The sequence below is a fragment of the Idiotropiscis lumnitzeri genome, chromosome 10, assembly GCF_059441095.1.
Source record: "Idiotropiscis lumnitzeri isolate Australia: NSW breed Sydney's pygmy pipehorse chromosome 10, RoL_Ilum_1.0, whole genome shotgun sequence".
Lineage (NCBI taxonomy): Eukaryota > Metazoa > Chordata > Actinopteri > Syngnathiformes > Syngnathidae > Idiotropiscis > Idiotropiscis lumnitzeri.
The window spans coordinates 3,871,001-3,896,788 of NC_142400.1; the positions used below are offsets into that span (position 1 = coordinate 3,871,001).

The 25,788-nt window shown below is 42.0% G+C and overlaps 2 protein-coding genes across 6 annotated transcripts; one reads left to right on the forward strand and one right to left on the reverse strand.

The window, feature by feature from the left end:
- Positions 1–5,001: 5,001 nt before the first annotated feature.
- On the reverse strand, positions 5,002–12,659 carry LOC148328658 (uncharacterized). 4 transcript variants are annotated; one of them, XM_088307335.1, is made up of 7 exons: positions 12,280–12,659; positions 11,309–11,361; positions 8,380–8,439; positions 7,621–7,998; positions 6,338–6,577; positions 5,950–6,049; positions 5,002–5,374 (listed from the first exon to the last, which is right to left on the reverse strand). In XM_088307335.1, exons 1-7 carry the CDS (start codon positions 12,282–12,284, stop codon positions 5,314–5,316), a joined length of 897 nt encoding a protein of 298 aa, XP_088163461.1. In that variant the 5' UTR covers positions 12,285–12,659; the 3' UTR covers positions 5,002–5,313. The 4 variants fall into 4 exon arrangements, with proteins under 4 accessions (XP_088163461.1, XP_088163460.1, XP_088163463.1 ...); XM_088307334.1 differs by having other exon boundaries at positions 11,309–11,364; positions 12,280–12,657; XM_088307337.1 differs by lacking the exon at positions 12,280–12,659 and adding an exon at positions 11,444–11,600.
- On the forward strand, positions 12,098–25,277 carry LOC148328659 (uncharacterized). Of its 2 annotated transcripts, none has more exons than XM_088307332.1 (9): positions 12,098–12,193; positions 12,368–12,428; positions 13,936–14,271; positions 16,565–16,828; positions 18,464–18,751; positions 19,862–19,975; positions 20,531–20,592; positions 20,683–22,146; positions 23,196–25,277. In XM_088307332.1, exons 2-9 carry the CDS (start codon positions 12,386–12,388, stop codon positions 23,223–23,225), a joined length of 2,601 nt encoding a protein of 866 aa, XP_088163458.1. In that variant the 5' UTR covers positions 12,098–12,193; positions 12,368–12,385; the 3' UTR covers positions 23,226–25,277. The 2 variants fall into 2 exon arrangements, with proteins under 2 accessions (XP_088163458.1, XP_088163459.1); XM_088307333.1 differs by having other exon boundaries at positions 20,531–20,559.
- The last annotated feature ends 511 nt before the right edge of the window (positions 25,278–25,788 follow it).

Sequence of the window (25,788 nt, forward strand, 5' to 3'; positions counted from 1 at the left end):
AAAAATAATCAGGGCGTCCCCCGTAGCCCAATGAAGGTGGAAATACCCTCCCCCCCCCCCTCCACCACTACCATGTTGGGTGTCAGACAGTTTTTGGGATCGCCCCACGACCCGAATGGTCTTAACATGGCTATGCCACCTGTTGGTTGTGATATATTCCACTACACCAGTGCTTCTTAATTATTCTCTGTTACGCCCCCCGAGCAAGAAGAAAATAATTTGCGCCCCCCAAGCCCACGCCCACTCTCCGCCACAGCTATAAATAATAGCATTTTCGTTGCAAAACAAATCTACGCCGTAGAGTGAATACTTGCTGCGCACAATGAGCAAGGAGAGCGCCACTGCCACCTACTGGAGTGGAGGTGCAATTACACTTTGTTGTAGTACAGCGGGAAAAAAAGCATATTCCCCAGGGTACCACGCCCCCCCCCTCCCCAGGGGGTCCCGCCCTACTATTTGAGAAGCACTGGACTACCCTGATGTGCACCACACGACCCTCGAGGAGTACGCAGACCCCGAATATCCTTCCAGTTGTGGTGGTCCTCCGCGACTCTGCTTGTTGTGCGACGGCCCCTCAAGGCCCGCCTGGTTTGTGTTGAGTGGCGTTACAACCCTGGTGGGTCTGAGGCAGCCCCTTTACTGGAGCGGGTGTGCGATGGTCCGTCTCTCCCTGGGGACAGTCCTGACGTCTTTGTTCGATGTGGGACATCCGTCGCTAATATGAGATGGTCCCATTCCTCATTTTTGGGACTTCCAGGCATGGTGTGTTGTCAAGTCTTTTATCCACTGTTGCATTGGACTACCTTCAAAAGCGTTTCCCTCTGGTTTGGAAGCTTGCAGAGGTCTGAACCTCCGTGATGGAAAGCCTTTTCAAAAGTATATCTGTACGTTTGGATGACGTAAGGCACACCGATTATTTTTGCTAACAGATTCAAGGAAAAGATGTAGTCTGATTATCCTTAGTAACGAATGTATCGTCGTAAGCTATGGTTTTAAAAGAAAAAAAAAAAGTTTTTATGATAATTATCGCAATAGACTGTTGACTTGTGTCACTGTAAATCGTATAGTGTGTGGCGGGTGGTCCAAAGTTGTGACGTGTCTTGACCGTGACTGTCATACTATACTGTTAGCGATCGGGCAGCGGACTTGTAAACCGCCGACCGGACGTGGAATGCTAATTCTGTAGACGTGTATTCAAAGAGTGTGAAAATATGTCGTATAGCTTCTTGAATGTTCTTTCGCTTCTATATATTTTTTTTCCTTCTCCTCCACCCTGGTGCTGACACCTGCCTCTGAACAGGCAGGTGATCCATTTGTAAGGAGTGTCGGAAGACTGACTTGGCTTTGTTTTTTGTTTTTTTTTACACCTTCATAGCCTGGCGGATGCGGCAGTTGCTGGTGCTTGTCGTGGTGAATATAAGACTCGGAAATCAGGAACACTCGCTGTGGCTCCTACGCTGGTTGTTGTGGGACAAACACCCTCAATCTTCCTGTTTGACAAGTCACACTTGCTTCAACGGGAATGGGACGAGCCCCCTACAACCTCAAACTCTGGTGGGTGTGGCTTATAAAGTCCTCACTACTTGAATGGCTATGCCATGGTGTCCACGACCTGTTGAGTCTTTGGCAGCCGAAAAAAAAAATGTTGTCATGATATGGCCTTGACATGCTTGGTGTGGCTGTGAAACTGCCCCTGGCCCGCAAACACACACACACACACACACACACACACACACTGCCCAGATGGTCTGAGAGGACCCCAAATATCTGAGCAACAGGTACTATAACGGGAGTGGGATGTAGCCCACCACCCTAGTTTTTTTTTTTTTTTTTTTTGCCCACCTGCTGCTGACGCCTGCTCCAAAACTGGCAGTGATCAATTCTGGCCATTCAATCTCTGCCCTGACCCCAGAGAATTTTTTTCTTTTTTTGCCCTTAAGTCCCTTACACAAAACCCCTTTCAAAAAGTGACATATTGCCGGTAAGAAGTCTCCGATTTGGCTTCAAAGATGTTTGATTCTGTCGGAGTCACCGCTCTGTTGAAGACGCAAGGTTAAGTGATGCTTAGCGCTGGCCCGACTCGTGTTTTCAAGGCCTCGCATTCAGCTGGAAAAAAAAAATGCCGATGAATGAGCTCACATGAAAAGACGCGTTGCGAGTTCATGCACGTTTAGCCAGGTTTTTTTTTGTCGAAAAGGCCGGTCTCCCTTTAACGTGGAAGGTGTCATTCCACAGAACGTAACGGTCCACACAGGAAGTGCCTTTCCTCTCGACTCTCCTTTCATCCCCCTCTTCCTCTCTAGAGACTGGTAAACATCGGCAGTGTCTTTGGTGTAACGCCTTGAATGTCAACCACAGCACTTTAGAGAACACCATTTCTTCAACTCTTGACGTTCAGTCTCTTACGTCTCAAGCTGGAGTCTTCAATACGTCATTTGGACCTTTTAAGACGGGGGGGGGGGGTGGACTGAAGCTTTTATTAGTCTTGAAGGGCATTTAAAAAAAAAAAAAATAGACCAGCATCAGTATTGAATGGTTCTCAGAGACCTGGCACTCGCTCATGCTAACGTTAGCGTAATATCGGGCGCGTGGGAAAACGAGCTAGTAGGGTGTCGACTGAAAGGTCTTAAGTCCAGGTGGGACTGGTGGGGCGGACTGTATTGTTTTGTTTGTTTATTTTTAGGGGAGTCCTCGGAAACACTGCACCTCACTTACCTTGGTATGCTGCATAATGTTCTACCACGTAAGAGAAAAACTGCGAATTGCTTATGACATACAAGCTCGAGTAATGCCTGACATTCTTAAACGGTTTTAGAGTCTAAATACATAACTGTAAAATAATCTTTGTTTTTGTCTTAACAGATTTTTTTTTTTGTTGTTGTTCTTGAGCCGACTTTTCCTTCTTGTTGTCCTATTTAAATGTGTTCATGAAATATATATAAGAAGCCTATATATGCGGAGTATTTTATGGCGTATTTATTGACTTTTTTTGTTGTGGAAGGTGTTTGGAGCCTTATTCTCGTACGCGCAAGCACAACAATATATGCGAACGGGCTGATTTTAGTTTTCAATTTTTTTTTCTATATATATAATATAATATAAAGTGACTTCCTCCAAATTTAGCCTCCAAACGCCAATCGGACCGGAGTCTTTGGACTACATCTGCCATGTCATTTCCTTTGGATGGATTACACTACTTAGAAAAAGTGAAAGGGTGTTGGGCTTTTGGGTGAAATCTCAAGAGAACCGAACATTGGAGACTGGACATTTAAAAAAAAATATATATATATATATGCGGTGTGTTAAAAAATTTAGACAAGGTCAAATTAAGTGAATCTATGAAGCGCATTTTAGGTTCATCCTAAAATTTGACCCTAAAGCCTTACTCGGGAGTAGTTTATCTACAAAAGGTCTTGTCGAGTTCTTGTGCCACAGGAAGGCAGGTGTCAAGAAAAAAAAAAGAGAAAAAGCCTTAATCGTGTCCTTAGCCTGCGTACTTGAAACCGATCGTACGTTTCGTCTCTTCTCGTTCCAAAACCACTAAAATCGCTACGCTGAAGTCTCTCCTTTCGGGATGGTCCGAGTTTTTCACAGCGTTTTTTCTGTCCTGACTGGCTACCCGAGTGTCGAGTGTATTGTGACGATAAAATCCGATCCAATCCCGATCAGAAGGCTAGCTAGCGAGACCTGTGCCTGTACGCGTCTTCTTTTCGGCACTCGGGCAACCGAGATCGTTTTTTTTTTTTTGTTGTTGTTTTTTTTTTCTTCCCCCGAACAAAATCCTGTAACCTCCCTTTCTTACTAAATCCGGTTAAATGTGTTTTCCACACCCCATCAGCATTCCAGTACCGAAGTTGAACCAAATATTGCGAAAGAGATTAGACGTCCTGATTGCTCGTCCGTGGCCAAGGAAACATTTCATTTGACACCCAATTTTTTTTTGTTTGTTTTTTGCAACGTAGCATCTCTTTGCGTCAGTCTCATGTATAAAATATGTGCAACGACGCCGACGGAATTTACATTTGTCGCAACTGTACCGAGTGCTTGATTCGTTCCTTTTTGTAACTTCTTTAAGTTGTTGGCCTTGTTTTTTTTAAGTGTTGCTTTGCTTCTGTTTGAAGTGTATGTTTGACTAATACTTGCAATAAAATGCTTTGCTTTACCTGGGGCACACAGTGAGACTTTTGTTACATACTTAGAATTTGGAATGTGACTTTTGTGAGAGGTTTGTAGTACACGTTACTTGTTCCAGTTTGGCTCCAACGGTGTTCATAATTGTCAGATTAATAATAGCAAAATCAATTGTGCTTTTCATGATGTGAGCAGGAACTGAACTTCATTGATGTGCAGCGTGACGACTTGACGGTGAGTATGCATTGCTTTTTTTTTGTTGCTTTTTAATTTATGTTGACACTTTAGTGACATCAGAATGATAGAAACGTACATTCTTTTTTTATTTGTTAATCTAGTTGGTTAAATAGTTTATATTACTTAAGTGTTTTTTTTTTTTAATTAATTACAATTTATACTACAATACCGAATGACTGAATTATTTTAACATCTTAAATGCATTGTGAAGTGTGCTCCCTCTTGTGGTCTGTAAAAGAATCACCTAAAGTTCGATACTGTGCATTTGAATTTAATCTTGGAAGAATGATGCGTTTTCAACCATTCAGGTGCGATTTTTTTTTAACTGCAAAATGTGCAATACCTTTTTATTTGAATAATTAAGTATATATTTTTTTTATTTTTGTCTATTGGCAGTGTTGATGTTCAAACTCCATAATGTTACTGTACCATAAAGTATGAAAAATTAATTGACATGTAGGCCTATGACGGAACTTCATTTCATTTCAGCTAGGTAACCGTGCTGTGACTACTAAAATTGTCCTTCATATTTTATAAAATGACTCTCTAAAAAAAAAAAAAGCACTTTGAACAATTTCAACTCTGAAAACAAGCAAACACATTCTTCTGTCAACGTATTGTGACACAAAAGACATTGGTGCATTTGTGCTTTATTTTTCCATAGAAACATTTGAGAATTTCCACGTAGCCTCTTGCAAAAAATCCTTAACTGCAATTTTCCACATCTGTGTGTGTTATATACAAACGTTTGTGGCTTCTAACGTTATATTTGGTGTTCCCAAGTAGTTGACTGATTGTCTTAAACACACAGTGTCAAGTGTGGCCCAGCAGGAGGCAGTGTAGATCCAGACTAATACACTCGTGATATTGTCCAACACGTCCTGCTGATGACAATAGACAGCCTTCCCCTTGAAATTCATTCTGTACATTTGCTTTTGGCACTTTTTAAATGTTGTCGTCCATATGTTCTCGCAGCCGGTCTCCTCGGTTCCTGTTCCGGAACCTCCTGGGATGGAAAAACAAAAACAAAAAAAAAACAAAGCCGGTACAAGCACACACAAAAATGGCAGGATAATACTCCACGCAAAACACACATTTGAATTAATCTTCTCCCATTGAAATGAACAGGAAATGCCATTAATCTTTGACGCCCCCCCCCCCCCCCCCCCAAAATGTGTATCTTAATGAAGAAAAATAGGACTCTCATATTTTCCTATATAAAAACATGAAGTAATGACAGACTGGATGACTGAATACTGTTAATATTGTCTGTCGACGGATGTTGCCGCAACGCTTGTGTTCAATCTGTTGCCTAAATATTGAAAGCAGCACATCATAGATGCTAATTAGCGTTAGCATACAGTTAGTGGACTAAAGGCGAAGCGATGTGATCATTTAACGCAGATGATAAAGAATACATTCCTGCTAGTATGTTGTATTATCTCTCTACCGCGAGTGGTCAAAGTCAAAGGTTGCAAAAATGCCGTAATATTCATGTTAGTTCTGTTAGCCCATCTATCGATACGGCCGCTCGTATCTCAAGGCACCCACTGTAGTGTTTATTTTTGCGTGTGTGTGTACCTCCAGAGTAGAAATGCGACGCCTCCTCCTACGATCTGCAGCACCACCAGACAAATGATAGCCACTGTTGAGCCGCTGACGCCGCTCGGTTCACACGGTGCTGTGCAACAGGACGGGGGAAAAAATAAGACGTTGCTGCCCAGAAGGAAGGAACAAAACAAGGATAGTATGCAAAGAAGGAAGGATGAAAGCAAGGAAGGAGGGCAGGAAAGGAAGGACAGAAAGGCAACGCTGCCACTTTTCAGGTTTTTCACCAGGTTAAAACAAGGCCCCGACCGATTAATCGGCCGACATTAGCTCTTTCTGTTTGCTCAGTGAAAAAAAAAAAAAAAAAGAAAATCAGCCAATCGTCTTTGCTCTGCGTTGAATCTAAAATGTGTTTCCTTACCGGCCGTGTAGGTGGCGGAACTGTAGCCCAGCTTGTTGCTGACCACGCAGGTGAAGTGGCCGCAAATGGGCACCTTGGTGACCACCAGGGTGGCGCCGTCGGAGGAAACGTGGCCCACGGTGCGGGTGACGGCATCGCGCTCGTGCAGCCAGCTGAACTGAGGCTCGGTGCCCCACGCCTCGCCGCACACCAACGTCGAGTGCGACACGTTGATGCTCACCGACACGTGGTGCACCGCCTCTGCGCCAAAATCAAAAGGTAAAGTTGGATTTTGTTCTTGTCACATTTGATCACCGAAATGCTATTGCCAGTGAAAATCAAAAATTAAGCAAATGTGCAAACATTGGATCAAAATATCGTTCTGTAATGCTGCATTGAAAGTAATCAAAAAATGGTGATTGACCTTCAAATGGTATTACAAACTGAAATGTAATGGAATCCATTTTCCTAAAAAAAAAAAATAACACTAAATCACAAAATGCAACTACAGAACCCAAAAATAAAATAAATCATTTAAAATACTTGTATAAAAACATAAAATATAATATATAATTATCATTTGCCTAAAAATTATGAAAAGAATCCTACAAAATCTCGCAAAAATCATACACTGAAAGATCTAAATGCAAAATAATTAGATAACGATGCAAATGTATAATCTTAAAATTAAAGAAAATTCTTCAATTCTGTCTCCAAAAAGTGTCAAAAATAAAATGGAATAAAAAAATAAATTTAAAAAACATATACAAAAAAAATTACAAAAACCCTTTCAATATGCTAAATAAAATCCTGCAAAATTATATCATTGAGATTTAAATGCTAATGTATTTATTTTTACGACCATTAAAAAATATAAAAATACAAATTATTCTTAAAAAGAGGAAACATAAAATCCTACAAAATTAATTTACTTAAATATATAGTACTTTACTTTTTTCTTGAACTATTTTGTTTAAAAAAAAATTGTAAATGTTCTTTTAATTATGTGAAATACCTTGAGTTATCTTGTGTGAAATGCACTACATACATGAAAATGCCTTGCATTAAATGTGAAAAAAAAATTTCTACTAGATATTACAAATAGTTATAAAAATTTATTAAAAATAATTTATTTTGTGCTTTCATATTTGTGTGATTATTTGAATTGTAAAATTCTAAGACATATTTTATATTTTTCCCCAAAAAGTATGTTACGCAAGAAGCTTCTATAATTTTAATTTTTTTAATTTCAACTAGTAGTCGTGTTCCCTAAACTAGAATCCTCCTACAACATCCAAGCTCACCGTATTCTCTGACAATGACGCGCGCCGTGCTGGATTGTCCCGGCTTGCCCGTGACGGTGACGACGTAGACGCCCGCGTCGGCTTTTGCGTACTGGCTGACGTGCAGGACGCTGTCCTGTTGCTCCACAATAGCGTGCACGTTGGGCCGGTTGGCGGCGCACTGGACGGGCTGCGGGGGGCCGCCACCGGGGCAGGCGGCCAGCGCAGCCCGCCCGTCGGGGGCGCCGCTTTCGGGCTCCCGCTCCCAGGTGACGGCCGCCAGCTCGTCCGGAGAGTCGTACTGGATGTGGGCCCGGAGGACCAGGGTGGTGCCCGGGATGACGTACACGGGCTCCTCGTTGGGAATGTGCACCGATATACTCTCCACACCGCTGGGAACTACACACAAGGAACACCATATTCATTAATATGCCAAAATAACAAAACATATGCTAAATAATAAAATAATAGATTTTTAAAAATTTTTAATCATGTTTATTGGCACATTTGATGTCTTTTGTATAAAGAGGTGCCGTTGATTTACTTATTATACGGCTCATATTCTCAGAGAAATTTCCTTTTCCTGTTCTATGGTTAGCATCCCCCTGAGCTAAAAGATTTGCTGCTGATTCTGATTCCATTGGCCCGTGAGGCAAACGTTCCCAATAATGTTCCACGACATACAAAACGTGCTGAAGGGCCACAGGGTGGAGCAAATTAAGTGTGTTTAGGACACGGGACAATAGTCAACATGAGCAAAACAAGTCGTACATCACTTACACAGTAGCAGCAGTGTGGCAGCTCTCCAGCACAGGAAGTCCAGTCGACCCATGACGCCGGCTGGTGTGGAAACACACGTGCATATATCAACGTTACGCCATGACTGTATTCATAATCAGCAGAATATTTCATCTTGGCATACATAAAAAAATGGAGAAAAGAATTTCCTGTCTCAGTTTCGCACCCAGAATTTCAACGCTTTAAAAAAAATAAAAAAAAAGATACCGTATTGTCCGGACTATAAGCCGCTACTTTTTTTCCTCGATTTCGAACCATGCGGCTTTTCTGTGGATTTTTCTTTCACCGGTAGGGGCGCTCAGAAAATACGCTAAATAAATCTTGATTTTTTTATTTATTTAGTTTTTAAATTCAGTGTTTTTTTAAATCCGTTTATGTACCTTTATGTGCATTCACAGTACAAAATTGTTCTGTACATGCAGTAAACAACTCGTTTTTTTCAACATAGAGAAGAACTGCGGCTTGTACATCTTTTTTTTTTTTTTTTTTCAAAAAGGGTTGCCGCGGCTTATATGCATGTGCGTCTTATGTTCCGGAAAAGTGATTCTGTCAAGTGATTTATTTTTTTTTTTATCTAAATAATTAATTGTGATTAGTTACATTTTTTCTACTACTACTTTTTTTGTGAAGCTTTTAAGACTTTACTTGAATAATATATTAATTATATATTAATTAATATATTAATGTAAAATCACCAATTATGAAGTGTATTTTAAATCAAAGACTGTTCTCATCGCTTTCTTTGATTTTTGAATACGATCTAAGTCATCTTCACAGGAATTTTTCTTTGAAACAATTCTCAAAACTTCTACAGTACATTTAGCAAAGCAACACTCCAGCAGTGTCGGTTTGCAAGGCCCAATGTTAACTTGAGCAAGTGTGCTACACAGCTAATATGGTCCAGTGTTTGAATTTGGCTTTGCAAAATATGCTAATTAATTTTTGAAAAATAAAACTGAGTTGAGTTAAAATATTTCATCGCGTTAATTACAAAAAATAATTCATCTCCAGAGTTAACGCTTAAATTTTGAGAGCCCTATTTTTTAAATATATAATTCGTAGTGTAAAGTACCAACAGAAAATTAAAAAGCAACAATAAACTAATCGTAAGACATTTTTGTGAAATTTCGAGTCAATCCATTGAATTTTGATTGACTTAAAATTTCTCACATGCCTTTCCCTTTCACAAAGTTTTCGTTGGCTTGGATTTGCCACGACCCCACTAACATAAAACGGTACACTGATTCAAAACAAATTCCGAGGACTATTTGTTTCATTCAGTTTAACCGCCGCATAGCCAAGGAGAACAACGCCGCTTGGCGCCATTGCAACTTCCACAGGCTCGCCGCCAGCGTGAAAAATGGTGAAAGCCTTCAACCTCATGGCTGCAAAGCCTGAAAATCCACCCACCTTCCCAAAATGATCCCTCTTCACCTTCCCGACAGTCAGCGTGCTAAAGTCCCCCAAAAATCTCAGCGCAGAGCCAGAAACGTCGCATGGAGATGGACGCCGCTGAGCTGCTCAAAAAGTTATCGGGCCACACAGCTCGAGCAAGGCGTCACCTTGTTTTCGAGCCGTTTCCTCGCGCTGGACTCCACCTCTCTTTCCTGTCCAATACTCGCTTCCGCTGGCCTCCAAGCAGACATCTCTATTGTTAAAACGAGCGCTCCTCCGAAAGCAACAAAAGCTCACAGCTTGCTCCGGCTTCTAAAAATTTTTTTTTTTTAAAGTCTGACTGACTTGAAATTTCTCTCACAGCTCGTCATATGAATTTAAATTTCACCCTATGGATTTGCTCTGATTTTTTATTTTTTTTTAATACCATCAATATTATCGAAAATTAATGTTCTTAAGATATTCAAAGCCGGACTGACTCGCAATTTTGTGAAAATGTTGCCGTGCGGTCGTCAGAAGCGAACTGGCGAACTTTGGGTGAAAGGCCGCGTTCCTGCCCCGCTCGTCGATTGCAGTATTCTTAGGAAGGGAAACCGGCCACAATGCACGACTTGGAAGCCGTAAAATAGTCTTTGTGCTCTTGCCTCGTTATCTCTCCCGTGCAGGAACAATACATATAGTCTCATTTTCTGGAAAAGAAAAAAAAAGGAGTCATACGTGAATTTCTCCCCGTGTGTCCGGATTCTCTTGGGAATCTTTGTGAGGACGTATCGGCCAAGCGGCGGTTGCGGCCATTACGGGAGATTAGACTGTTTTGTCAACCGCCTCCCCAGCGAGTGAGCGTGAGGCATAATGACATCACTTATTGACGAGGGGGGGGGCACGGGAACGAGCGATTATGATGATTATTTGGAACGCGCTCGCAGAGTTTTCATCAACAATCACATAGGTTCTCACTCCCACTGAGCGCCATTATTGCTGCTTTTAACCGGCGGGGGGCACTGGCACACAAGCTGAGAGCACGCAGGCTCTCCTGGAGGGTGTCAGTTTGTTTGGATGAACAATGTCATGCGGTAACCATGGCGAAAATCAACAACGCGCAATCCGCCACGTTCGGTCGTGTGAGAAATTTCAAGACGATTATGAAACATTTTTACAGCGTTTTTTTTTTTTTTTAAAAGATATTCATATTTTAACAAATTAAAATCACTCGTCATTTTCGTCGAGTAGTTTATTTCACGGTCAGTCGGGACTTGTTGTGAAACATTCGTCTTCCATTATAAATGAAATAATCCAATTTTAACGACAAGGTGAGCGATGGATAAAATTTTGTGTCGCGTCGTTTGAATGGGGCGGCACGATGGCCTCACAGTGCAGAGATCGTGGGTTCGATTATTTTTTTTTTTTTCCGAGATTACAATGTTTTTGTTTTTCTGGACACACACTTTCCTACATTAATGTTGAACAAGAAAATTCCTTGCCAACTGAAAAAAAACAATCGTAAATTCAAACAAACCTTTGAATGAAAAATGCCGATGTACAACTCCTCTTTTCAGGAATGTTGCCCTCCTGCTGGAAGGAAAAAAAACACATCAGTCGCTCGCGTATACTCGTTTCCATGTACTGCATGTTTATCATTAAATCAACGCACCGCATCGAAGGGCATTGGAGAAAGCAAAGCAAAACAAAGCAAAAGAGTCTGGCTGCGTTTTAATAATTGAACAGCTTCTTCCTTTGACCTTGTTCCTCTCACATAATGCCTCAGCCGGCTGGCAGGAAGCGTTTGGGAAGAAGGCGATTAAGAGTCAACATTGCCTACAGTGCAGCTTTGCAGCAGACAAATTGTTTGCTCGCTCACTTTTTCTTTTTTTTTTTTCTAACCATACGGCTTGGCGCTAGAATACTTTCCTGCTTACTCATAAATATTGAAGTGTTAGAAATAATTTGCGTTACTTATAATAAATCCATTTAATTAACATTCTTAAAGCTTTGAGTCATGGGAAAAAATACATTGGGCTCTGTGGGACTTATAAATACAGAAAAAATATATAAAGGGGGCATATTTTTAATAATATTTTCTATAATAACAGCACATGCATTGGTGTTGATAACAATAGTAAACCTCATGAAAATCTGGTGACAAATCAGCAAGTTAAGATTCATTTTCAATGTGGATGAATTCCTTTGATGGGAGCGTTGCCCCCACCAACATGGCCGCACATCATAAGCACATCGGTGAGCTCGCGTTACAAGGTTACTACTGGCCCTTTAAGAGAACAGGTGCATCAGTGACAGGTGGAAGGGGTGGACAACCAGGAAGTTGACGTCAGTAGCCTAGCATCCCGAAACTGAGTATGACATTAATCACGTACCAAAATGCTCATGAAATCAACGAGCGCGGGTAAGTTAATAATATACTTATTACCTGGGCAAAAGAGGGAGCGTCTGTTTGTTTTAATGACACATTCACGAAAATTCGTAACTTACTGCATTGATTCCAATTGGGATGCATCACAAAACCTGTTATTGTCGCGTTTATTTTTGCTGTTGAAAAAAAAGTCCGCTTTGCCCACAGGGCGTCCTGACTGGCGACATGAGACAACTTGTGGCCTTCTTCGTTGCGCTCTCACTGGCAGGTAACACAAAAAACACGACACTTTTTTTTTGCTCTAGCTTTCAAAAAGAGCCCCCAAATGGCCTTGGAGTCGGTGACGTGGGAAGAAAACAAGACGAGCTGCGTGGTATTTCAAACACGTCCACAGTAGGTGAAAAAAAAAGCCTTGGAACCGCAAAGTCGATTTCCCTTTCAAGTGTCTTCCCTCCCAAACCAGCGCAACCGCATTCTCTTTTGATGCCTTCAATGTCTCACCCTAGCTCGAAAATTAGAAAATTCATTATCGAAACGGAGGTTGTTTAACCATTTGAACGCCGTTTAGCTCATTAATGGTTGTAATTATCGCTCATTGATAATGTAGTATCCTCGTTGAGCTAGTTTAAGAATGCTGACGATTTGAATGTTTATGTGCAGTCCAGACGTATTTGCCATCGCCAAACGAAACGTATGACATTGAACGCGACACATCGCTTTCAGGTGCCAAAATAAACAGAATTTTGTTGTTCAAGAAACTTGGTGGAAAAAAAACTACTTTTATTTGTTTTAATTATTTGTCCTGCGAATAATTACAGCATTAATTTTTTTGTTGTGGTATTACCATATATTTATTGTAATAAATATATTAGACAATTCTTTGTTGTCTACTCAATTTTCTGGACATGCGAAAGGCAAAATTTAATTTTGAGGCATCGGAACAAGCAACAAGATCCCCTCCTCTAATTGAGCGTTTCATGCCTTTAAAACCATGCAAAATGTATAATTTTTTTAACCCACACTACCTGATGCACTCCACCCACATAGGAAAAAAAACAAACAATACAGAACATCAAATATATCCGCCCGTTTGCTTTGCAAAGCAAACGGGCGTAGAAAATTAGGTGCCGGGAATTTGAAATTAGATTTCAATTTGCTCCTCGTCCGGCGCCCGCCGTTCATGCATGAGAGATAATCATTCAAGTCATAATCTCTGACATTCTCATTTAATTAAATAGTCATTTTTCCCCGCTGCCTATTGAAAATTGATTTGGCAAAATGGTGATTGAGCCCACACGCAGTCGGAGGACGTTCTGCCAAAGTCTGTTTTACCTTTTCGTCTAATCGAGCTTCTTTGAAATAATAAATAATGCAGAGTCATTAACTTGGCTATGAAAATAGAAAGTAATTGGACGCTAGAGTCATTCCTGAATGTGAATTGTGCTTGTTCTTTGTACTCGACTTTGTGTAAATACGCACTCGTATATGGACGCTATGGGGACATTGCTTGCATGTTATAATTAAACAACTAGGTCAGGATAATTGCTGCGGTGATTACATTTGTTTCTGCTCATCACATAATGGAGGAAAAGTTACGTCTACAGAAATGATCTATTCCGAGGTTAAAATGTAATAATCATAAAAGCTGTGTTAAAAGTGTAAAAATAAGTTAAACACTGTACCACGAATGCACTGTAGGCAAGCATCTCATTTTAATCCACAAGAAAATGTTATCGCTACTAATCCAACTTCCCACCATCACGTTTGCCTTCCAGTCCTGGTGCGGGCGCAGGACCAGATCCAGATCCAATTCCAGACTGACCCCGTGCTGGTGCTCAGCGGCGCCGAGATTCAGTTCACGGCGCTGACCACGCCGGACGTGCTGTCCATGACGTGGCTGTACGAGGGCGTGACGCTGGGCCTGTTCGCCGGCGGCTCCCCCGTCATCAACGAGGTGCCGCAGTTCCGCGGCCGCGTCACCATCACCGCCACGCAGCTCCGCATCGGAAGCGCCCAGCTGGGCGACGCCGGCACGTACACGGTGGAGGTGGTCCCGCTCGCCTCCACGGGGCTGACGCCAAACTCCAGATCGGTTCCGCTCAGGGTTTTTGGTAAGGACGGACAAAAGAAAGCATTATTTAGTTAATTAGTCGGAAAGAATTGATATGATAGGACATTGCACATATGTCAGGCTGTGGATTTTTATTTCTGTTTTCTGGGTCTTTTTTTTCCGATTGTGCAAGGTGACAGGGCTGCTGGATTATGAAAAAAAAAAAAGTATTAATCGCGATTATTTTAGTAATAATTGAAATCACCCATCCATCCATTATCTGCACCGCTTCTCCTCACGAGGGTCTGGACTCTGGAGCCTATCCCCGCTATTTTCGGGCAGTAGGTGGGGTACACCCTGAATTGGTTGCCAGCCAATCGCAGGGCACACATAGACAAACAACCCAACCATCCGGGCTCACACTCATACCTAGGGGCAATTTTGAGTGTTTAATCGACCTGCCATGCATGTTTTTGGAATGTGGGAGGAAACCGGAATACCCGGAGAAAACCCACGCAGGCACTGGGAGAACATGCAAAGCCCACACAGGAAGGCAGGAGTGTGAGAGGGCGTCATGCTCACCACTCGCCCACTGTGATGTCCGTAATTGAAATACCGATTATTCAAACGATTTTTTAAAATTTATTTCTGGTATGAAACCAAAAAATATATAGAAAAGCAAACAATATTAAGGCAAATCTCATTTATTTTATCTCAAAATTAAAAAAAAGAAATTGAGTTTGGTTTCCACGTGAACTCACTTATACTCACTTTAGTATTAGACATGGCTTATATATATATATATATATATTTTATATAATCGTGTTTTTTTTTTACGATTACGCCAATTTTGTAATCATTGAGTGTAATAATCGTAATTGAATTTTGATTAATTTCCCAGCCCTTGTGACACTTATCATGCATAACCGACGCGAGCCATATCACATGAATCACGAGGCGTACAATGTAGCCTGGACATTTTTGGGATTTCGATTCTTTTGACTGATTCTGTTTGTTTTGATTGTCCAAGGTAGTGGTTATGACTTGTATAACACATTCATCGTGACACACTCGCATTGTTGCGCTCATGTCACCTAGTCTTCGTGCGGATTATTTCCCGTCCTCACTCAATTGATATGCAGCGCACACTCGCCGATGTGTCATCGCTTACTTTGTATCATATTTACATGCACTATTTGCTTGATTTCCATAAAGGCCGGCCCAGCGCAGCGTCTATTGTGATCAGCCCACGGTGCCGTCGTCGAGCCCGCCTCGCTTTCCCTGCGCCGTCGCTAATGGGGTGACGGGTGGAGTAAATTATTGCCGAAAAGGTTGCGACGTGCGCGCTCGCCAAAGAGCGTGCACGTGTCGCGTCCTTGTGCGTCTGGCCCGCGCCACTCCGAAAATGCCGGCCGCTTGCAGTTGAGTCAGCAAGGCGACTAGAAAACAGCGGCCATCACATTAGAGACGTTCGGGATCATTTCCTCCATCCACATAATTGGGGAGAAGAAATTATATGACAATATATGCCTTGTATGAACGAAAGACAGACTGTTAGCGTCGTCAAAGAGTCTTTTCAAACAGTGTTTTGGTTTAGTTGTAGTTGATCAGCACTGAAAGTTGCCTTTAAAAATACTATTATTAGTAAAAAAAAAAAAACATGAAATTATTACAATGGTGACAATAATAATATATTGTAATTTATAATTGTTTTTATTAAGTCAAGTTTCAGAACACTCAAGGTCATCCTCACTGTGTCCAAATTAAAAATACTCGCAGGCCGATATTGCCTTATTTGAAGGTATCTGTATTTTCTGAACTATAGAGCGCCCCTAGTGGTGAAAGAAAAATCCTCAGAAAAGCTGCGCTGTTCTTTTAGCTGCATGGTTCAAAACCGAGGACAAAAATAGCGGCTTATAGTCTGGAAAATACAATATCACTTTTTTTTTTTAATTTATTTTTTAAATTTTTTTACACAACCACGACGAAGCATGTCCTCAATGTGATTGATTGAACAAATCAAGTATTTATTTGGGCCTCCCTTCCCAATCACAGCCCTTGTTGAGTTGACTTAACACCCAGCGACCACTTGAAGCAATACGTACTTGATATTTGCAGTTCATCCTTGAGGTTCACCTCCCCCGTTGCGGTGATTAAACTCAGGCCGATCGCCAGCCAGCATCTCTGCGCCACTCATTCCTCTGCTCTTTTTTTTTTTTTTTTTCCACCATCTGTGGACGCACCTGCGTGCGTGATGTATCCTCACCACAAAGCCCTTTTGTACTGAACCCGCCATATCACAGCTTTATTTGTATCAACTTGCTCGTCACAAATTCACGATGTTTCTTGAATAGATGCCGTGTCTGGCGTGACACTCTCAGTGCCGTCGGTGGCGACGGAAGGGGGGAACGTCACGCTGTTGTGCACATCAGGTGGCACCGAGCTCGCCTTCCAGTGGGGTAAGGATGGCGCCGCCATCTCGGAAGACGGCAGGATCGCCATCGCCGGCGGATCGCTGGTCATCAACCCGGGCCAGCGCGGCGACGCCGGAGATTACACGTGCACCGTCAGCAATCCGGTTAGCGCCCTCGCCGCCACGCGGAGTCTCACCGTCTTCTGTGAGTTTGCTCGTATGCTTGTCATGATAATCATTTCTGTGTGTTTATTTGAGTTCCATAAAATGGTTTGTGGAGGGCAAAGGGAAGACTGGTGCAGTTTATTTATTTATTTATTTTTTTAATGGGTTTTTGTGAGCACAAAATAGATGATTTTTTTCCTATTGGCTAAAAAGATTACATTCGTTGCCATTGACGGATATAGAAGCCAAAAAGTACATTCATTTCACATGAGGTAATTCATTCTAATAAGCCACAATTTTCTTTTTCTGAATGTTCACATAACAGTCCAACTTCTACTAAAAGTTCCAAATTTGCTTCACAACAGATTATTTTCTCCTACATTATGGCTTTCTTTCTCCAAAGTAAGAATTCTCTCACATATAGATTAATTGAGAAACATTCTTTTTTCCCTGAAGAAAAAAAAAAGATATTTTTTTAAATATTTTTTTTGTAGCATTCAAACTATTTTCTCGAATAGATCATTTGTAAAATTACGACAATTTATTTAACGTTGCAACTTTTTTGTCATACATTTTTGATTTTTTTGGTTTGCTTGCTATTACTTTTTTGTCATGTTATGACGATTTTCGTAATATTGCGTTTTTTTTCTTCTATTTTTTTTCTTTTCAAATTAGTAGTTTAATTGTTGTATAAAAAAATTCCTGACTTGTGCTCGAGTCTTTAGTTCTGAATTTAAAATCAGAATCTACATCACATAAAGTTGTCATGTGGCGCGCATAGTTTTGTAAACTTCAGAAAAAATCCGAACATTCATTATAATTCTAACTTTATTCTAATAGATTTTTTTCGTGAGATATTTCTCTAAACTCGCATAACTTTCAGACTTTTTATACGAGAGTTTTTTTTTAACTTTTTTTCCCCACATTAAGCCCTTTTCCCACTTCATTTTACAACCTTTCTTTTAATTGTGTCATTATTCTTGAAAATGCAAAAAAAAAAAAAAAAATAGGTAAGATGCCCCCTCATTTACTTGCAGATAGTGGTCACTTGATTCGTAGTTTTTTTTTTGTTTTGTTTTGAGCAAATTAAAGCAAACATTAAGCTTTTTGGTGGAGGTCATAAATTGGCTTCAACGACCCAGAAAGTTTCTTGGTCTTTGGAGGTGAAAACAAATCAATAGTAAGAGTATTTTGTGATGCTGATAACAACCTGCTGTGTCCATCACTGCACCAGACGGAGACGACGCGTCGACGCCCGTTTACTCAACTGCAGGGAGGGCTTTATGGAGAAATAAGTCGCATTAGCATTCGCCACTACTAAATCATCTTTCTGCTTGATTCTGGGAATTTTTTTTTTTTTAGTTATTATTATTGATGACATTCTTGGTTATTCCCACCAATAAATAGGCTGTTTGCACCAGTGCATTTTCTTTTTTTTTTTTTTTTAATTAATTTTTTTGTGCCATTGAGATACTATTATTATATATATTGTATTATATTACAGATTAATTTATTGCTTTTGTTTCACCTTAAAAAAAATTGCTTATTAAATTGCAATCAAATCAAAATCTTGAAAGTAAAAAAAAAAAAAAAAAAAACTTTTTTTTCCAAATTGTTCATCTCTTGTAGCACGGCATAAACATTTTTAATAATGTAGCTCCTATATTCCCCCTAGACGGACCCGACACGCCAGTCCTGACCAAGGACGCCCCCAAAGACTGCGTGGGCAGCGCCGACGTTCTGGCGGGTCAGCTCTTGCGTCTCACCTGCCTGTCGGACTCTCTCCCCCCCGCCCTCTTCACGTGGCAACGCGACGGCGAGCCGGTGGCGTCGGCCCAGCCCGACAGCGGCGTGCTCAGCGTCCGGACGTCGTCCACGGAAGACAGCGGCCGCTACTCCTGCACCGCCCGCAACGCCGTCACGGCCGGCGAGTCGGAGCAGGCGACGGACGTGTCCGTGGAGAGTGAGTTATGACCAAGGTTGACCTCTAGGTTGATAATAATGATGGCGTTGGGTTTTAAGACGCCCCCCCCCCCCTCCCCGCTACCCCACCTTCTACGTATCTGTCTTCGTGACAGCAGAGGGACACAATGCATTCTGGGAGATTGATCTGGCGGGAATGTGGTCAAAGTCATTCGGTGACTTCCACACACACACACCGACACTTCCATCTTTTCGTTTCATTTATTTTTCTTCCTCACTCTCCCCTCCTTCTTATCTGTTCTCTCTGGCCTCATTATCTTTGTTTGTTACCGCTGCCAAGCGCAAAGGGCGAAGCAGGTTTTTTTTTTTTTTTTTGTTACCTGCATAACTCAAAAATCACCCCAACTGATCCCAACCGCAAAACTATAAATGGCCGTTTAATATCCGCAGGGTCACATTGAAACAATTTAAATCCGGTAAAATTAGGAGGATCGTTGTAACATCCCCTCGTAAAGTAACTTCATTCAAATATTTTAACAGACATTTTTTCCACCACACAATACTAACATTTACCGCAACAAAGGTTGTAAAACTGAATAAAATGAAACAGATGTAAAATTAAGGGGGGGGGGATCTTGTGACCGTAACTGTATTAAAATTTCAATTTTATTCTAATTTTAAGAAAATAAACTGTTTTCAACCTCTATAAAAGTCCTTAAATAGAATAAAGATTTACTTGTACAAAAGTAACGTTGTCATTGTTAAACTCATGTGGTGTAAATTTGTATTGGGGCCGTGTTAAAAAATAAATAAATAAAAATTTTTTAAAAAAGTCATGGAGTCATAAGAATATCGTTGCTCTATTACGAGCATTTGTGCAAACCCTTTTACCGCTTCTATAAAAAAAAAAAAAGAAGTTGTCATGTTATCACAACCACAAAGTCATACGTTTGATGAGTTTGGGCCACATTAAAATAAATACTTAACTCATTCACTGCCATTGACGGATATAGACGCCAAAAATCACATTTATTTTCGGGCTGCGAATTAGTTACATTTAAAAAAAAAAAAAAAAAGAAAAAGAAAACTTGTGTTTTTGACATTATCGCCACCATCAAATCACAGGCCTTGTTTTTATTTTATGTTCCAGACACTTGCCTGGACGTCGGGGAAGTGGTGGGCATCGTGATCGGCAGCTTTCTGCTGCTGGTCATCCTGGTGCTGCTCATCGTGCTGCTGGTGTGTCTCGTGCTGAGGAGACGAGGTAAGGGCATTTATTCCTTTTTTTTCCCCCCTCCTCATAAAACGTTTTTTTTTTGTGATACATAATCCAGTTCGAAAAAAGAAATTAGGAGATACTCTTCTGGAAGTTAGACTCCGAGGGCAGACCAACAAATTACGTTTTGACATGGTACAAATGCATTTTTAAAAATAATATTCTTTCAGTCGTCTTCAAATGTATTTTTCTGCTACTATTCAATACAATTAGCGTCTTTTTTTTCCCCCACGAGCAAATTATGACCGAATCAAGATTTTAAACGCCGCCTCTGAGTCCTTTGGCGACGTGCTAGCATGTCATAGAGCGAGTGTAATTTTAAAAAAGGGAGTGTTACCACCTGGTTTTCCCTAAGGCCGTTTTTCAAGACAAGGCAATTACTTATAATTGAGATTCGCGTTTTGGAGCTTATTTGATGAAATGCGGCTCATGCTTTTCACCAAAATGCTGGATTTATTGTACAACTCTTGCGGCGAATGTACCACGATCGCTGTGTCGAGGATACGGCTCTCCTGGTAATCGTTTGCCGCTGTGTTGTTACAGCGCGACAAAGGCGAGGAGACGCCATCATGGTACGGAAGAACCACTCAAATCCCCGGCCTCTAGTAAGCCAGCTGGCACATGATTCGCTATCGATTTTAACCAGCGCCGGTGCAACCTAACCCTCGTCCCTCATTTTTCTCCCGTCACCTCAGCCTCTCGATCCACGCGAAACCCTCACAAGGGATCCGGCCTTAGGTCCCGAGCCTCCTGTCTTTGAATCAAACCCGCAAGCTCGCCGCCCGGTAGCGTTGAACGCCGCCCAGCGCCAAAGACTCGCCGACTTGCAGGCGCTGCAGCTGAACAGCTTGCGGCAAAACGAGCTCCTCGGCGACGTCACTCGCAACGCGTCCTCGTACCCGCTCGACGGCGTCGACAACCCGGCGTTCGCACGGGCCGATTCAAATATCGTCATCCGGACGGCGGCTGCTCAAGGCAACGGGCAGCCGGCGGGGGTCCAGCTGAGCTTGACGCAAGGTTCCCAGCGGAACGCACACATGCCCGCCATTCACGTCAACCTTAACGCTTTCCCTCAGCGGGAAGCCACGAATAACGCGGCGCCATTAATCGACGAGAGGGAGTCCAATCGAAGAACGCAGAACGGGTCGGCCTCTCGCGGTTTTCAGGCTCAGCCGGGGCTGATCCCGACAGGATACACGCACTCCCACACAGATCAGCGCAACGCCAAGACGCAGACTTACCAACAGGAAGTTGGCGCCACGTCCTCCCACCAGCAGATGCCGTGGGATCAACTGCGAGGGACGCCGGCGTATCCCAGCGGGGCGCCTCAGAGGGGACTGACCTCCGAAACGACAGACTACACCAATCACCCGCCGTTGCGACAAAATCAAACACAGCCCCGAGGTCGAAATCCATTTCGGGACGACGCAGCCCCTGCGGGACGGGAAGGCCGGACGAGGAGCCACTCGGCTGATTTTTGGGACTCGCGCACTCTGAGAGTGCCGCAACTGGAGCCCGCCAACCACTCGCACCGAAGCCCGCCAACGCAAAGGCGGGACTCCAGGGTTGCGCTTGCTATCCAACCGACCTCCAGTCAGGAAACCACGCCGAGCAGCAACCCTTTCAGAAGCCAACAGACTGCTTTCAAACAAACTAACCCGTTTAGTTCGGATACCAGAGCCATGGCTGATCCCAACCACCTCCTCCAAGCCCAACAGAGGACGGCGCCGGCCAGAGCGCAAAACCAAGCGACTCAAACCCGCAGCGTCGGCCCGGTCTCAAACCCGCGACAACCCAGTGCCCTCACCCAGGCGGCGCTTAAATCCCACACTGAGAGCGTGCAGACCTTCAAGAACCGGAGACAACAAACCCAAGCAGCCCTGCTTCACTCCGGATCGCAAGCTCAACCGACGTCTGCGCCTGCGGGGCCACAACCGCCCACCCCTCCCCCCGTTATCCCGCTCACTCGCTTCCGGAGCCTTCCCAGGACGCACGGCCATCATAAAAGCAATCAGCACCGCTCCGGGCACGGCGGGCACCATCAGCACCCGGCAAAAGTGGTCGCGCACGGCCACGCTCGCACCCGAGGCCTTGCCGCCCACACGGGCCACGGCAGGACAACCCACGGTCATGCCGACCACGCCACACACGCGCAGCAGGTCAGTTGCTTTTCAATTTTTTTTTCAAATTCTCTTCTGATGTGAGGAACACGGGAAAGTTAATTCAGTCGCTGTCATTTGAAAGTAATTACAAGGGGAGCTCATTTTACGATCGGGCTGGGTTTAAAAAAAATCAATTTTAATCGATTTTTTTTTTCTTCAAAGCCCAATATCGATTTATAAAACCATATACTGATACTTTGAATTGCGTCTTTTTCCCATAAATTGACATGATTTGACGCGTCACACAAGATCTTGTCACGACGCAAAAGTAGCGTATCAAAACAAAATGGCGGAAGCAGTAAAGTCAGCGCCAACAAGCGTGAAGGCAGATGTACTTCATGTTTTGATCATGTTGAATAAATGATCAATGTAACTGTATTGGCTTAATTCTTAACTCATTCACTACCAGCCAGGGGAGAAAAAAAAAAAAAAAAGACGTCTTTGACGTATTTATCCGTCAATGGTATTAAACGAGTTAATGGAAATATTAATATTTTTACTTTTTCCAACTTTAAACGACAAGATCTCGTGTGACCAGTCAAAAAAATGCAAGAAGAAAAATCCCTGTTTCATAATTTGCTTTCGAATCGAAACGTCTGCTTCTAACTACATGGAAATTTTTTTCTATTTAATTTTCAAATGAAATTGCAACGGAGGATTCTAGTCACGGTAACAAACTTTTTCTGAGTCAGACGCGGAGGTTTTGAATCCGATCAGAACTTAATCGCCGCTGTCAACATGCTGTCGGGGATTTTGGGTACCGGACCGAGCTCTCATTTGAAAAGATAAACCGGACCGACCAACCTATGGAAAAAAAAAACTTAAATTCCGTACATACAGTATAAATGTCCGGAGTTTATTCCAACACTGGCAATTCTCACCATGCCATTTAAAAAAAAAAAATAAAAAAAATGTTCGTCTTTTTGACAGCTTTTAAGCGCACCGCTGCTTCTTGTCAGTTGCCATTTTTCTCCTCCTTCTTCTCCTTTGCCGTGTTCCTCTCGCTGGTTTGTTGCGCGTCAACAATGAAGCGTTTGTGTCTCCAGCATCAGGCTCACCGAGGGAGGCCGAGGTGATGACAGATGTCGGCAGACGAGTCGCACTCCGTCGCTTCGCCTTCGTCTCTGCGCTCAAACAAACAAGCTGACGAATGGGAGTTGCGAAAAACGCCCAAACAACAACAACAAATGTTACTTGGTCCTTTAAAAAAGAAAGAAAAGAAAAAAAGCCGCCTCTTTGTGGATGAAGCACGAGCGATGCATCACATTTGACAGGATTCTCCTTAAAGCAGACAAGTTCAGTGAGCAAAGCTTTACGATTGTCGTGATTCATCATTTAAACGCGACTAAACGTACCGCAGTGCACTTCTAGTCACTCGCTTCACCGGGGAGATTTGGAACGCACTATATGTGAACGCAAGGATTGTTTTTTTTTTGTTGTTGTTGTTTTTTTGTTTTTTAAAGGAATACTTTTGAAAGTGTTTTTACGGCATTATGGACATTTTTGTTACCGTCTTCGCCAGAAATGTTTTTTTTGTCCCTGATTTCTGATTGGCCGAAACAGGTTATAATTTTGCCACTTCTTCATTGTTGCCCATGCGTCTTTTCCGACACTTTTTTCAGCCTTCTGATTGGCTGAAGCAGTCTGCTAATGTTGGAACTTGTTACGCCACCTGTTTTGAGATTTATGTAAAAAAAAAAAAAATTATTTATTTTCAAATATTTTTTAAGGAAGGTCTGTGCATGCTGGATTGCCCCATTCTTCAATTGGCCTTTGTTTTTTCATTTTGTCTCACCATAAATTTTCTAGCCTTTCGATTGGCCAAAATAGTCTGCGACGGGCTGGATTTTTTAACTTTTATATTGTTTTTAATTTTGATTTTTTTGTTACTTTTTTTTTCTTTTTTGGGCTTTCCAAGTAGCATGTAACATTCCCCACTTCCATTAATTCACCATTGTATCCCTTTGTGTCATTTCCGGAAATGTCTTGCACCTGATTGGCTAAAAAAGCCTGGTTGGCGTTACTGTGTTGAATGTTTTTTTTTTTTTTTTTTTTGTATTTTTTTTCTGCCAATGAAGTGTTTTAATGTATATCTCCAAACAAATTATGCCTTTTTTTCCCTCAGTGTAACACTGTTGTTCTTGTGCCTTTTGTGGAAATTACTTTCTTACGCATTCTGATTGGCTAAAATGGCCTGGTTATGGCTATTGCCCCATTGATCACTTTTTTAAATCGTTTTGTTTAATTTGATGCCATTCTGTTTTCAAATTTACCGCTATGATTTGGCCTTTCCCCAAACCACCATTTTAGATCTTTAATTTACTTCTGATTGGCTAAACTAGCCTGTTAGTTTACATTTGGCGCCCCCACCCCCAATTTTATTTTACTGTTTGTTTTCACCTCATATTGTTACATTTTATACGACTCCTTCAAGTCACTAGTTTGTGTCTTTTCTATAAATGACTTTGGTTGCATTTATATCGTGCCACTTGATGATTTGGCATGCGCTTAAATATTTCGAGTTCCAAATGTTTTCTGAGTGCGGACAACACCTAAATGGGAAACGACTTTACCCGACGAGAAGGAATGCAAAATGCAAATCGGCTAGACAGGGCTGCCTTAATGTTATTTTGCGCCTTCTGTTTACGGATGCTCGTCGCGACACTTCTCAATTAAGAGGATTGGCCTCGACGGAGCCGGGGAAGCGACGCTCGGCTAACCATGAAGGGGATCCCACAATTGGACGGGTGCTTATTAATTAAAGGCTTTTATGCGACTTAAACGAGCTGGGGAAGTAATCGCGCCCATGCATGAGTGAGGTCAGCACAAAGAGACGAGCCAGGCCCAGCCGGAGGCGCTTCTTGCTGAAAAAGCCAATTTACTGTCTTGTGCCAGGGTCATAATCATGAAGGAATGTCATTATTGCTTTACGTATTTATTGATTTTGGAGTTTCCTTTACTCAGGGATGTGCTTGAGAATGTTTTATTTAGTTATGCCTGTCTATAGATTATATTTCTTCATGTTTTGTACTGCCTAGAACAAACTTGAAAATGCCAAAGGTAACAAACACAAGTGCTATCTATTGTTTATGCTTGCCAGTACAAAATAAAAGTCTGTTTACAGTGGACATATTGCATGAATTGACAATTTGTTCTTTATGTGAATTATATCTTATCATTATTCTTAGTAGAAGCAACGTATTGATTAGGAATCATATTTGACCCAAAGTTTGCTGAGGTTGAATGTAAAATGTGTGTAGCTTTTATTTTAATCAATCCCTTCACTTTCAAGCATTTTTAATCTGTTGGATGGAAAACGCCATTGGCTTTAAGTGCCTGACTCGTCTTCAAACTAAACATTAAGGATTTTTTTTTGTCTCTTTACCCGACCACGTCACTTCGGACAAACATGTCAAGGAAAATGTAAATACTCAACGAACACGCCACCGGCAATGGCTAACTTCAAAATAAAGCTTAATAAACAATACTTTAAGTCATTGCCGCCAATGCAATAGCCTTAGTACACTTTTACTTTGAAGTTGGCTCTCGTGGTGGCGTAACGGCACATTGACTTCCGTTTTTCGACCGTTTGGCTTGCTTTATCGCAGTTTTAATTGACATTACAAAGTCGCCAACACA

Bases quoted from the DNA above. Each gene is read 5' to 3' on its own strand.
- LOC148328658 (XM_088307334.1), bottom strand. The intron at 8,440-11,308 runs GTTTGTTTGAAT...TTTCCACACCAG, and splicing joins TCGGCATTTTTCATTCAAAG to CCGGCGTCATGGGTCGACTG. The intron at 7,999-8,379 runs GTAAGTGATGTA...CCTTGTGTGTAG, and splicing joins TGCCACACTGCTGCTACTGT to TTCCCAGCGGTGTGGAGAGT.
- LOC148328659 (XM_088307332.1), top strand. From the start codon at position 12,386: ATGAGACAACTTGTGGCCTTCTTCGTTGCGCTCTCACTGGCAG. The intron at 16,829-18,463 runs GTGAGTTTGCTC...TATTCCCCCTAG, and splicing joins GCGGAGTCTCACCGTCTTCT to ACGGACCCGACACGCCAGTC. The intron at 18,752-19,861 runs GTGAGTTATGAC...TTTATGTTCCAG, and splicing joins GACGGACGTGTCCGTGGAGA to ACACTTGCCTGGACGTCGGG.